This window comes from Amblyomma mixtum, chromosome 7, assembly GCF_055824585.1.
Source record: "Amblyomma mixtum isolate Tamu chromosome 7, ASM5582458v1, whole genome shotgun sequence".
NCBI classification, from domain to species: domain Eukaryota; kingdom Metazoa; phylum Arthropoda; class Arachnida; order Ixodida; family Ixodidae; genus Amblyomma; species Amblyomma mixtum.
In genome coordinates this window covers 49,307,155-49,319,890 of record NC_143018.1, presented here as the reverse complement: position 1 = coordinate 49,319,890, position 12,736 = coordinate 49,307,155, and the positions used below count along the sequence as shown (strand labels likewise).

General features: G+C 45.8%; 1 protein-coding gene across 1 annotated transcript in view; it reads left to right on the top strand.

Annotated features, from left to right (window-relative positions):
* Positions 1-12,736, top strand: part of LOC149336023 (chorion peroxidase-like) — a 48,482-nt gene that overhangs the window by 14,725 nt on the left and 21,021 nt on the right. Inside the window, exons 2-5 of the mRNA XM_089552528.1 lie at positions 4,676-4,839; positions 6,162-6,294; positions 7,241-7,470; positions 11,059-11,256. Coding sequence (XP_089408654.1) covers positions 4,676-4,839; positions 6,162-6,294; positions 7,241-7,470; positions 11,059-11,256 — 725 coding nt within the window. The remainder of the gene's footprint in view (positions 1-4,675; positions 4,840-6,161; positions 6,295-7,240; positions 7,471-11,058; positions 11,257-12,736) is intronic.

The window sequence follows — 12,736 nt, the reverse complement described above, 5'->3', positions numbered from 1 at the left end:
TAGGAAAGTGCTTATGCAGAAATATCTTTAAAAAGTCACCACAAACAGTTTCTTCGCTCATAGGTACAATTTAAGAATCTACGGTTAAGGTCTCTGGAAACGTGTGTATTCCGACAAAATTATAGTGAAACGCTGAAGTTTTAAGAACGAATGAGTGCACTCGAGAAGTTTTTTTGCGCAGTGTTGAGGGCGACTTATTCAGCGTTGCTGGAAAGTCTAAAGGACTTTCAGGCACAGAAGAACTCTGCAGACTAATACGTACTAGAACCCCAGGTGGTCGAAATTTCCGGAGCCCTTCACTGCGGCGTCCCTCATAGGCTGAGTGGCTTTGGGACGTTAAACCCCAAAAACCAACTTAAACAAAAAAGGGCCCGATCCGAAGGCGTTCACACCTATTTCACTTGCAGGCACTGGTTTTGTAAACATTGTTTTCCAACCTAGCAGACCTGAAAGCCACTGTCATGAGATTGCAACCTAGTTTGAAAGGCCAACCAAGTTGAGCTGAGCAACAGGTGCTGACATTCGGTTTGCTCACAGCAAGCAGACTCTGCTGCTTCCCAACCTCGCGGTGGCTAAGTGGTTAAGGTGCTCGGCTTCTGGCCCGAAAGACGCGGGTTAGATCCCCGGCAGCGGCGGTCGAATTTCTATGGAGGCGAAATTCTAGAGGCCCGTGTACTGTGCGATGCCTGTGCACGGTTAAAGAACACCAGCTGGTTGAAAAAAAAAAAACGGAGGGCACGTTGGCTCTCTAAAGTGCTGCAAGGCGAATGCGTTTTCTGGCGCACTGTTAGCTTTTTATTTATCTTTATTTTTATTTATTTTTTATTTTTTATTTTGTTTCTTATTTTTCATTTTTATTTTTCATTCCATTTTTAGTTTTGTTTCTTTTCTTACTTTTAATATTTTTTATTTTTTCTTCCCTTGTTTTTGTTTTTTATTCTTTTTATTTTATTTATGAAACCCATGCGTTCACTAGATGCGCCTTTATTCACGCTCAAACCTTGAGCCTTCGTTGCGGAGTGGTAGCGTCTCTGCTTCAAATGCCAAAGGCCCTGTTTCGATTCCAGCCTCGACGCAGTTTCTTTTTAAGTAGTGACGCCGAAACGCGGACAAATCTGCCGACACGACAGCATGAGGCATTAAAGGCTTTCGCCTTAATATCCGGAGCCCTTCACTACGGCGTCTTTCATAGGCTGAGTGGCTTTCGGACCTTAAACTCCACAAACCAACCAACCATCCTCGTAATACCGCGTTGTTACAGAACGCAGCAGACTGTACTCTCATTGCAATTTTTGTCGCAATATCGGCAACTAAGATTGAATACTTCACTCAAGAGCAGTGCGTCAAAGCACAAGAAAGCGATCTGAGTAGAAACAGATCTTTATCATAGTTAAGCTTGTGGCGAAGTTGCTCTGCTGTCTATCTTGAGCTGATTTCGGCTTAATTTGCTTTTTTTTTGACGCAAGCGTGCCAAAAGTCTGCGCGCAATGACATATTCATCGTCAAATTTTGAAAAGCATCCATCCGATATTGTCGGGCAATGTTAATAGGACACAAGCAGGGAAACAGCACGGACAGAAAAGTAGGCCCATGCAGAGTGCAATGTCAGTACACGTTAAAACCACCCGCGATCTAAATTCTCGCGGAGCACTCCACTACGGCATCCCTCGAAGTCTTTGTCAACTTGAGATGTTAGACCACCTATACCATACCATACCATACCATACCATACCATACCATACCATACCATACCATACCATACCATACCATACCATACCATACCATACCATACCATACCATACCACACCACACCACACCACACCACACCACACCACACCACACCACACCACACCACACCATACCAGACGCAGAGATAGATACACAGCGACATAGAGAGAGACATATGTTAGAAAGAGCTTTAAAAAGAAAGAAAGATAAAAGTGCCCTGCATACAGAGAGACTGACGGACAGGTATGCAAACTACTGTGTCTTGTGATATCCATTGTTAAGTTTCAATGCTTTGACGCGGCCTGTTGATGCCGCAGGCAAGGACGAGCATTGCACTTTCCATGCACTGCAAGCAGCAGCTGTCGATAGACGCTAGTGCACCTTTCGCCGCAGTCCCCAGCTGTTATTTTACGCGACTACAGTGTACCAATGAACAACTTTCGCCAGCCCTGTTTCCAACAGGAGGTTCGCTCGATAACATGTTTGCGCACCGTTGGCCTTGGCTTTGAGATTAGCCAAAGAGTGCAGTGGCAGGGTTTCCTGTCGGCATAGCCCTCGACTGCCGCCTTCCTTTCTGCGTGGGGTGCGCACTGTCTACGTGCGCATTTACTGAGCTACAACTTTGAACATCCACATAAGCTGGTGGTTATCGCTGAGAGCACTGAGTGTCGTTATTTGCTACACAGAATCATCTTCATCGCGATAATCAGCAGCAGGAGCAGCCCAACTGCGTCCAGCGCACAAAAACATCCTCTATCATTGACCTCTAAATGACCCTTTCCTATACCAGATGCGTCAAGCCTATGACACTCTAAAAACTTTCTATTGTGATCCGTCCAGACTGCCGTCTGCAGGACCTGCTCTGTTTGGCCCTTTGAAATACACTTTGCTATCGTAGGGAACCAGCATTGATCTCTCTGTATCATTGATCTCTCTGATGACCCATGGATGTCATCGATTTTCTTATTTTTTACCTATATATTTGTTTCTGCACACTTCAGCATCGCATGTGGCTATGGCAGGAGGAAATAAAAAATTCAAAAGCAATGGTAGCAATCAGCGGCACAAAAGATGCTACAAAAACACGAGTAAATGCAAAATGAAACACTTCAGCTGGAAATCGCAGAACCTAGAAATTATTTCAAAAGTAGAGTATGTCTAGAAGCGGGGGGAGAGGGGGAGTTTGATATTTAAATTTGCCGGAAAGAATTAAACCCCCATAAACCAAACCAATCAACCAACGCGTGGTGTGGCGTTCAACCGGCGGCGTGGCGGCTTGTCACTCCGCCATCGGCGGAGTAATACTTAGTAACACGCGGAGCGATCTTAATGGACCGAACAACGCTTGCAACGAAACGCGATGGCGTTCCGCAGATCACACAAAAAATCATAGATCCGTAGATACCGCGGTATTGCAAAGCTCGGAAGTGGGGCAGACACGGGACCTCTGAGAAAGGGGAATCGTGATCACGGAGGCACCACAAGGAAAGATGGGAGATGTGCGCTAACGCGGGAGCAGGTGGTGGAACGCATCATCTCGATCAGCTGGTAAAACACCATGGAAAATCAACTAACCTGTTAGTTGACGTTGACTATGTTTTCTGAACCAGAAATATGCAATGGTTTTATCAAACTATTGCGTCGTGTAACAAAAAGGGCAATTAAACTCTTTAAGGGGCTGTCTTCATGGTTTTCACTTGCCAATCGCAAGGTGATGAGGTCGAGTATCGCGCGAGCAGAGAGTGCACGCGTATTTTTATTTCCTTGGGCTCAGTTTGCACCTCTGATGTCTGCGACTGAAACAATTTGTTCCCGAAAACTCCCCCCCCCCGACCCCCCACCCCCCGAAAAAAATAACAAAATGACAGCGAAAACCAAATTTTCCAGAACGCTCTTTAGCGCGTCTTAAACTAGCCACGGCCATCTTCGCTCCAAAGCCAGCTGTAGTCGTCCTACTTAAATTTGAAGCCTTCTTTTTTTAGCCTAAAAGTACAGTCTTTGTCAAAAGTAACCAGGCAGCATGGTTTTCTTGTAGCTCGTACAGTGGAGCCCTTACAACTTCCATAAAGCGGAAATGGTCGTTAAAGGTAAGGACTGGGGGTCTTCTCACCTTCCAACACCTTTTTATCTTTAGGAAAGCCACAAGGGCTCCACTATACAAGCTAGAAGCAAACCATGCAGCCTGGTTACTTTTGACAAAGACGGTACCTGCCCAGGAAACGAGTGCTGGCAAGATATTATTGTATGCATACTTCCTGAGGAATACTAGTAAGCTGCTGTTCATGACCTGAAAGTGCTTGGTATTCACCCTGTCCGTATTCTTGTGGCCATTCCTTTGCCGACATTCGGTTCTTGTTTCATTCCTCTCCCTGGACACTTACATTCAGAACCCCTTTGAATATCTCACCGCCTGTCCTAAACAGCTGACACCTTGCTGCAGGCTATGAATTTTTTTTTAGTTTTCCTCACATTAATTCCTAATTTCCTCATTTTGCTTTGTACATTAAAGTCCTGAATCATGCGCTACAAAGTTTTCCCTCAGTTAGTTAGCCAGACAATGGGATAACGAAATAGGAGAATCCGCAGGTACTTTCCGTTGACTTTCATAACCTTTTCATTGTCGAACCCTAAGAATACCTCCTGAAAACAAGTGATTAATAACAGTGTAGGGATTGTGTCCGACCCTTGTCTGACAGCCCAAATAACGGCTCCTGTTTTCTTGATCTTAGACTAGGTTCAGCGAATAGAAACTGTTATATTTCGTAATAGGCAGCAACAGTTCTCTAAAAATAATTCCCTGGTACACTGCTTAAGTGAACAGCAGGGATTACAGACGCTCACTTCTAACTTGAAAGGAATGTGATTTGCCATTTTCGTAATACATGTTCTTTTGTATTAATCGGCCTGTGCTTTGTAAACAGCGTATTGGTCTTCTATGCGCTTACAGGATATTCTTGATATCGCTCGCCGTCCTCGTCACGGCTGCTGCGTCCGGAGCATGGGGTCTAAGCGCCAGGGACGTGGACGCAGCCATGGAAAGGGCCGAAGAGACGCTTCGAGCTGAGAGAGCTGCCGCGCTACATGCGACACGTACACGCCGAGACCTGTCCGGTAAGCTCCGACACGAGGCGAAATACGCCGTGAGCTCTTGACCGCCGTGGTGCATGTGACTGTGAGCCTTCGATCTTAGTACATCATAATTTCGGTTAAACTATGTAAAGGCGCTTATACAGCAATCCAGAAACTTCATAGCTGTGGAGAGAGAAATATAGTGTTCTCTTTTTTTCGAAACTTTTCGGACAGAGGGCGCATATTTTTAATCGCACAAAACAGGCCAGAGGCATCAATCGTGGTCTGAAGACTTTTGGATAACACTGTACGTAACACAGGAGTATAGAGATAATCCAGGGGGGGGGGGGGGGGGGGGGGGGGGGGGGGTATGATGGCAGGTGTGGGAGATGGTACATCCCGTAGCCTATCCAGACCAAACGGTGAATTTTATGACAGACCATAACGCCCGGGTTTTTCTGTGATGAGCCTTCTAATGCTGTCGGATTAAAGGAAAATTTGGGGTAAAGTAACCAAAATTGAAAGATTAGACGCGAAGGTAAACGACAACTTGAAGCACGAGAAGAGGAAACATCCGTGCCGATGCCAAAAGCGCTCAAAAAAATGGAAACGGAGACTGGTCACGACAAACTAAACAGTTACGCCGCGTGCTATGAAGGAAGAAAGCCCATTCTCGGCTTCTTACAACTGAAAGCCTTTCATAGATCTCTCAGTCATCCATTCTGTGATTGTTTTACTTAAAAGAAAGAATTTTATTGTTTTATTAGGAGAGGGAAAGGGGGGCAATGCACCAAGAACATTAACAGAACATCCCCCGTCTTGGGTATGGCCTGTAGAAGTAAACAAGGTAAACAGCAAGGGAAGGAAAAGTGATTGTTTTTTTTTCCTCCCCAGCTCTCTCGTTACCAGAGCCGCTCAATAACGAAATTAGACCTTGGTTTGTTGCTCGTCTTTAATGTCATGGCCTATATCATATCTCTCTATTTTACTGAACTGGTGTGCAGCACCCACTGTCGAGAATATATCGCCCAAGGGATTTCATTATAAGCCGTCAAGTGTGATTCTCGTGCCACCACTGGTAGTGATGAGCTACTGAACGGCTACATTAAATGCTGCTCTGATTTAATATATTCAGAACGCTGGCAGTGCAAAGTTAGCCACAAAACGCGACCGCTAAGCAAACCCGACGGCCTTTATACTTCTCAAAAAAAAGCGGGCTGTACAATACGCTGCATATTTTTTTTCTCCTATGCATTTGTGTGTTTATGCAATCGTTCCCATTTTATTTTATTTTCCCCGAAAAATGAATGGATGTGTTCTAATTGGAAATCAAAATCACCTCCTCTTTCACGTGTCTCTGGCAGAAGGAGGCCGCGAAGCCGGCTGCCCCTATGCCTCGATGCGCCACCAGCACAGTCGTAGGGCTACCAAACAGGCAGCCGAGCACTCCGAGGTGGCCCGGCTCTTCGAGGAGACCACCAAGGAGCTGCTGAGAAGGTATGTCCCGTTCGGGCACGCTAATGGCGTTGTTCTGCCAAATAACCCTGAGCGAACAGAGCTGCGACTCCTCCTGGAAGTCACTCTAATGTCTCATGCTCCCGCGAACCAGCGGTGCGCAATATTTGTTTCAAACTGCCACTTTTCTAGTCAGAGAAGCTAATCCCACTCTCCCGGCGAAGATATGCAGAATCTTCTTGATGACGATGCCTGATGATGCCTAGACGATGATGAGAATGCCTAGAATTAAAATTTTAGCCTCACTTGTGATGTCCAACGTGGGTCGTTGACGACGCTCGACCAATCACGTGGGCCAACAGCGCTTGCTTATATATATATATTTTTTTAACTGAGCATGTTATTTACTATGAGTTTTTTTTTTTGCTGTGTTCGCATAAACCTGCCGCTGCTGATGTTCTTTAGTTAGTTTCATTTTCTCATGCTGTAAAAAATGCCGACAGTCGAGAGAAACAAAACATACACAACTGACACACATGGCGCACTGTTATAGCAGTTGTTAAAGCCCTTTTTTTCTGAACGATGGTAGTGTTATGCGATCATTAGCCAGCCAACGCATACCGCTGAATATTGCATACCACTTCATGACCACTCCACGACTTTGCACAAACCCATTCCTGGCCGTCGACCATAATGCTGCACTGAAAATACTTTCTCAAGGATGTTAACATCTGACACCACGCCGATGATGCGACGCGTAGAAAAATATATCGCTAGCTGTGTCTTTGAAGCACTTTAGCACTCGCTAAATGACGTCAACAGATTACATTAGGTAGGCTTGATCACGAGATAAGGAAGTTGCCTTGAAGATGATCGCCCTTCCCTACTAGTCTCTCGCATGATCTCTTTAGAATGAGCAGTGGGCCGTTTATTGAAGAAGTAGTAAATGCTGTTCTCTCCTGACCAATAATGAGACGCTAAACTGCAGCCTCAGCGACTCAAGCGAGGATGCCTGGAGGGAGGACGAGGTCGAAAGACTTGAAGCGGTGAACCTCGCCTCGACCGCGCTGTCCGGCTTCTGTCCACTGACCGGCGTCAGGTGCAACGCGACCAAGAAGTACCGCGAAGCCGACGGCACGTGCAACAACTTACAGAACCCCGGATGGGGATCAGCCGGTTCTTGCATGAACCGCTTGCTACCCGCGGCGTACCAAGACGGTAAGCTGGTTAGCACTATCTACAGTCTAAACGACTAGAGAGCGAATGTTGCGAATACCAGAACTTGCGCAGACTTCAGCAGAAGCTAGTACTTCGAGAGTACTGGGCACGTGTCATGCGAGCATTTGTATCGCTCTGTTCAATCACAACTACACACTACGAGGGGGTACCCAAAAGAAACCGTACTTATTTTTGTTTGAACTTATTTGTTCACATTTTAAGCCCAGACCTTCAGTCTCCTTCTAAGTATTCCCCACTTGCAATGATACGCTTGTCGAATCTTTCATTCCATTTTTCAAAACATTGTTTAAATACATCTTTTGTGATGCTTTACAATGCCTCCGTCGTTTTTTTCTTCTCCTCAGCAACATCAACGAAACGCTTTCCATTCACCTATTTTTTCATTCTAGGAAACAATGAAAGTAGCACGGGCCAAGTTCGGGAGAGTATGAGGGCTGAGGAATAGGGGTCATGCCATTTTTGGTCCAAAATTGTCGTAGAGACAGGGCTGTGTGAGCAGGGACATTGCCATGATGGAAAAACCAGTCACCCGACCGCCACAAATCTATCCGCTTCCACCGCACACCGCCAATCTTTTCGAAACATCCAGGTAGGAAGCCTGGCTAACTGTCTGACCCTGCGGAACAAATTCTCAGTGGACGACTCCTCTCACGTCGAAAAAACAAATCAGCATTGTTTCGAGGTTTGGTTTCTCCTGACGAGCTTTCTTGAGGCGAGGTGAATTTGAAGTTTTCCATTGGCATGATTGTTGCTTTGATTCAGGATTCGATTCAGGAACACTTGAGTTGTCCCCATAGCATCGTCCTTGTACGTCTTTCTTAATATTTCAAGAGTTTCCATTCAACTTTTTCCGAGCAAAAATCAGAATTTCACCGGCGCACGCTGTTCACGAAAATCGCCCATTGCAAAAACGACACTCACACAAAACAGTCGTCACTCTAAAACTCTGCCTAAACTATTCTGACCTCCTTCAACGACGGCACTCGGCTTACTGACTCTGCAATGTTCGTTCTATGCGCTCCTAGTGGCAAAACGCGGTACCACAGAAGCTTTGCCGACCAAAATATTTAGTCCGGTTTCTTTTGGGTACCCCCTCGTAAGGTCCCCGCGCGACTTACGGTATAGTTTAGTCTTCATGTCGCGCTGCCTAAGATTTTAAGCCGAAAGCCTTTGATTGCTCATGCTCGCGCTGTCCGTCCGTGCGCTGGAATCGTGCCAACTGTGGCCTCTCCTCCGGCGCAACCTCCTCCCCTCCTTAGCAACCGGCGCGCCGGTGGGGGGCGCTGCTGTGCATAGCAACCGTGACGTCACACAGCAGCGGTAGAACGAGAACGTGCGCTTCGCTGGAGGCAGCTACACCACCGCTCCTTCGCCAGACGTCTCGTTGTTTGCAGTGCAGTGAGTGAGACGCATGGCTCCGAAGCGGCCCAGTGATTCCGCGCCAGGCGGTTCGGGGAAGCGGCACTGGGTTTACCACAAGGCTTTTGCCAAGCACACTTTAGGAATTTCCGAAGTGTCTTCGGTAATTTTATTCTCGAGAAAGCACCCGAAACTGCGATAATTATTGCGGTTTATATTTTATGCATTTCTTGCATCAGCGATAATAAATTGTAACGTTATATGAAATACCCCTGTTAAAATTCTCAATACGGAAAGTAACGGAATCCTAACTTCATACGCTAACAGCCGCTATTTTCCACTTCTGCAGGAAGGACCACATCTTAGCATGAAGTGAGTCGAGATCTCGGGTTTGCCAAGTTGAACGATGCAGTATGTAGATTGAAGAATTTCTGATGAACTAAAATTACAATTCCTTCTATGAGTAACATTTTAGCTTTTCAGCAGTCGTTTATTCTAAGTTTATTCTTTCAATCAGTGGTTTATTCTGACATAACTATAATATATGCCGTTTTGAGGCATACGTAATCTTTTTTTCCACGCCACAGTCCCCCATTCTTTGCTAAACGCATCTGACAGCAGGTCTCTACTCATGTAAGCAATTCATCCCTTGTGCTTAATTGAAATAACCTACGTTTGCCTATTGCAACAAACGTCAGCATCACTAAATTTCAAAACAGCATTACTACGGACTACTTGTACTCATAGTTTGTGTTATTTTTTTCTGGCGGCTGCCTGGTTGGTATTGCTCATATTTGTTTCCGCTTTTCGGTTGTAGTTTTTCAGTATTGTTAGAGTACAATAGACTGTATTGTCATGATGTATTTCAACCTGGATCCCATTCTTGCTTACGTTTGTTTGTTGAGGTTTAACGTCCCAAAGCAACTCAGGCTATGAGAGACGCCGTAGTGAAGGGCTTCGGAAATTTCGACTACATGGGGTTCTTTAACGTGCACTGACATCGCACAGCATACGGACCTCTAGAATTTCGCCTTCATCGAAATTCAGCCACCGCGGCCGGGATCGAACCCGCGTCTTTTGGGTCAGCAGCCGAGCGCCGTAACCACTGAGCCACCACGGCGGGCCATTCTTGCTAATATATGTACACTTATATTTTCCTTTTTGTATCTGCCTTAGTTTTTTACCTTTGCATATGTGCTTAGGCTGCCTCCTATGAATACTCTAGATTGCGGTCCTTAGCAAGTATACTCAGTGAATACGTCGATAATAATTTGATGCTTCTTTTTGTGGCCGGCAACAAAGCTGCTCCATAAAACCTAATATTTTAAAATTTTCTATTCTAGACGATTTAAAAAAAATCTGGCAAAGTTAATTGATGTTGCCTGCGTACAAGGTGCTCAATTTTCGATATACAGCCTCATAAATTTCTTTGATATAGGCGCAGATGTTAATTTCTGAGCGCTTTTGGCCCTCTGCCACTGTTCGTTTGAATAAAAAAATTATATTCATACCTTATATATTTTTCATAGTTAACAAACACACACTGGCTTGTTAGTGGCCAGTACTGCAATGCATTTCCTAACCGCGCAAGCCAACATAGACGTCGGAATGAGGAGGAAGAAAAAAGCGCTGTCCACCGTCCATGCTTGTTTGTACGGTTATAATTTGAATATTCTTCGTGTGAGTAACCTGCTCTCTTCTAAATGCACGCCTCACAAAAATTAAACCGAAGACGTGAAATAAAAAAAAGAACTAGGCTTGTGCATAGAATCAACACGTTACCCAAGGAAACCTTAAGGCAACTACTTTCGCGTCATTGAAATCAAGTAATTACAAAAAGCTTAAGCTGAACCATTGCCGAAATTGTGCTCAACGGTTCGCTCACCAGAACTTCCAGTGGTCGTCATTCACACGGTGTTCATACTTATCTTCGGCTTCTTTGCGTAGCAAACTATTTAATGTACTTAACGCCAACTTATGATTTTTGCCCCTCTAACGACGTAGTTTCTTGCTGATATATTCACACGAGGGTGCCTAACAAAGCTGCAAACACACAGCATAGGCAAAGCTTCTTCTATATCACACTTGTTTATATTCTAGGTATGTTTCCTGACACCTTGAAGAAGTGTCTGACACAAAACCCCACGTTTTAAGCTCTCCCTTCTGTGCGGTCGCCTTTTACACTGCTTTGCTCACCACCATGCACAGGCGTGAGCTCGCCGCGAGTGGCGGCCGACGGCAGTGCGCTGCCCAACGCCCGCAAGATATCGTACACCGTCCACCCCAATACGAGCCACCCAGCCACGGACATCACGCACATGGTGATGCAGTTAGGGCAGTTCCTGGACCATGACTTTGCCTTGGCGCCGCTTATGCCTGACCCAGGGGAGATCATCAACCTCGGGAGTGAGTGTCGCATTCTTTGTGTAGTGCTCACTTAGGACCTTATCCAGTGATGCGAGCTAGGTAATGAGCCTCTCTTTTCTCTGTTTATTGAAGAAGTGACATCAATCCATATAAAGCGTTCGAAATGTTCTTCCTTGGATCACCAAGGACTGGCGGCCTATACTTGTGTCTACATTACCTAAGCGTTATAAAAGGGGTGAGGCATATTAGGGAGAAATGGGGAAAATAGTGATATCAAGCACTGTAACAAAGTAAGCTCCAGGGGGGTGTAAGAGATGCGGTCATTCAGTCTGGAGTGACCTCCTCGAGTGTTATCTCCACGGTGCTTGAAATTTTGAAGCATCACTCATGGTCTCAGCTTTATCCATATTTTTGTCCCCCCGCTGATGAAACAACGCAAGGACAAGGGCCACAAAGTATCAAGAGGTCAGGGCATTCGACCAGACATTAATCAGCGGGTTATACGTGTGTCTCTCGTGGCTTTTTCCCTGCATTTTTTCATAATTGGCAAACCAGCTAGCCAAGAGGGAACTTAGTTATATGAAGCCTTAGTTTTAGCTCTCGGTTGACATTGCTTGAAAAACTGAAAGCAGGAACAGCCCGCCCAGGGTAACGACAGGAACCGCAAGTATCGGACACATCTTCGAACTCGGTGACCGAAAGTCATGGGCAAGCCCAGTGCTTTTTTATGTCGTCTTTTCGGGATCATGTCTCCTAATTGCGTGAAACAAAATTGTGCGCTACCCCACGTCCAGTGCGGAAGCCATGCCCTTCAGTCTGGTGCGCAATGTTTCCCGCTTTGCGCCCATAGTGCATGCCGTAGATTGAGCAAATTACGAAACTCCGGGAAGTGGTAGTTTGCCCCATCTGATACTTAAGGCTCGAAGATGAAGCAGATCGAAAGCTTTTACTCCTGTTTACATTACTAGCCCTGAGGAGAAAGTTGAATGCGGATGGCTGGGAGTTTAACCAGCAGACGTTTTTTTTTTTTGGCTATCATGAACCGGGACAAACAGAAGGATACGTGTAAAGGCAAAAGATGGAACGAAGAGATGCGATGAAGGAATGAGGTTTGTTAAAGTGATTCGGGCTATGAGTGACTCCGTAGTGAAGGGCTCCGGAAATTTCGACCATCTGGGGTTCTTTAACGTGAATTGATATCCCCCCGTACACGGGCCTCTAGAATTTCTCCTCCATCGAAATTCGGCCGCTGCGTCCGGGATCGAACCGGCGTCTTTCGCGTCAGCAGCCGAGCGGCACTCAGCCACAGCGGCGGCGGAGAATGACTTGAGGAGAACTGCTCTTCCAAAGACATTCTCTTGAAAAAACGTGGGCCGTGACGATGCTAAAGTGTCGACCTACCATCTGGGAAAGCCCCTGGGCCAGATGGGTTGAGTGCTATATTCTTCAAAACATTCAAACACTACGTCGCTCAACTGATGCTCAAATTATTAACAGAAGCTTATGAAAATAATCAAGG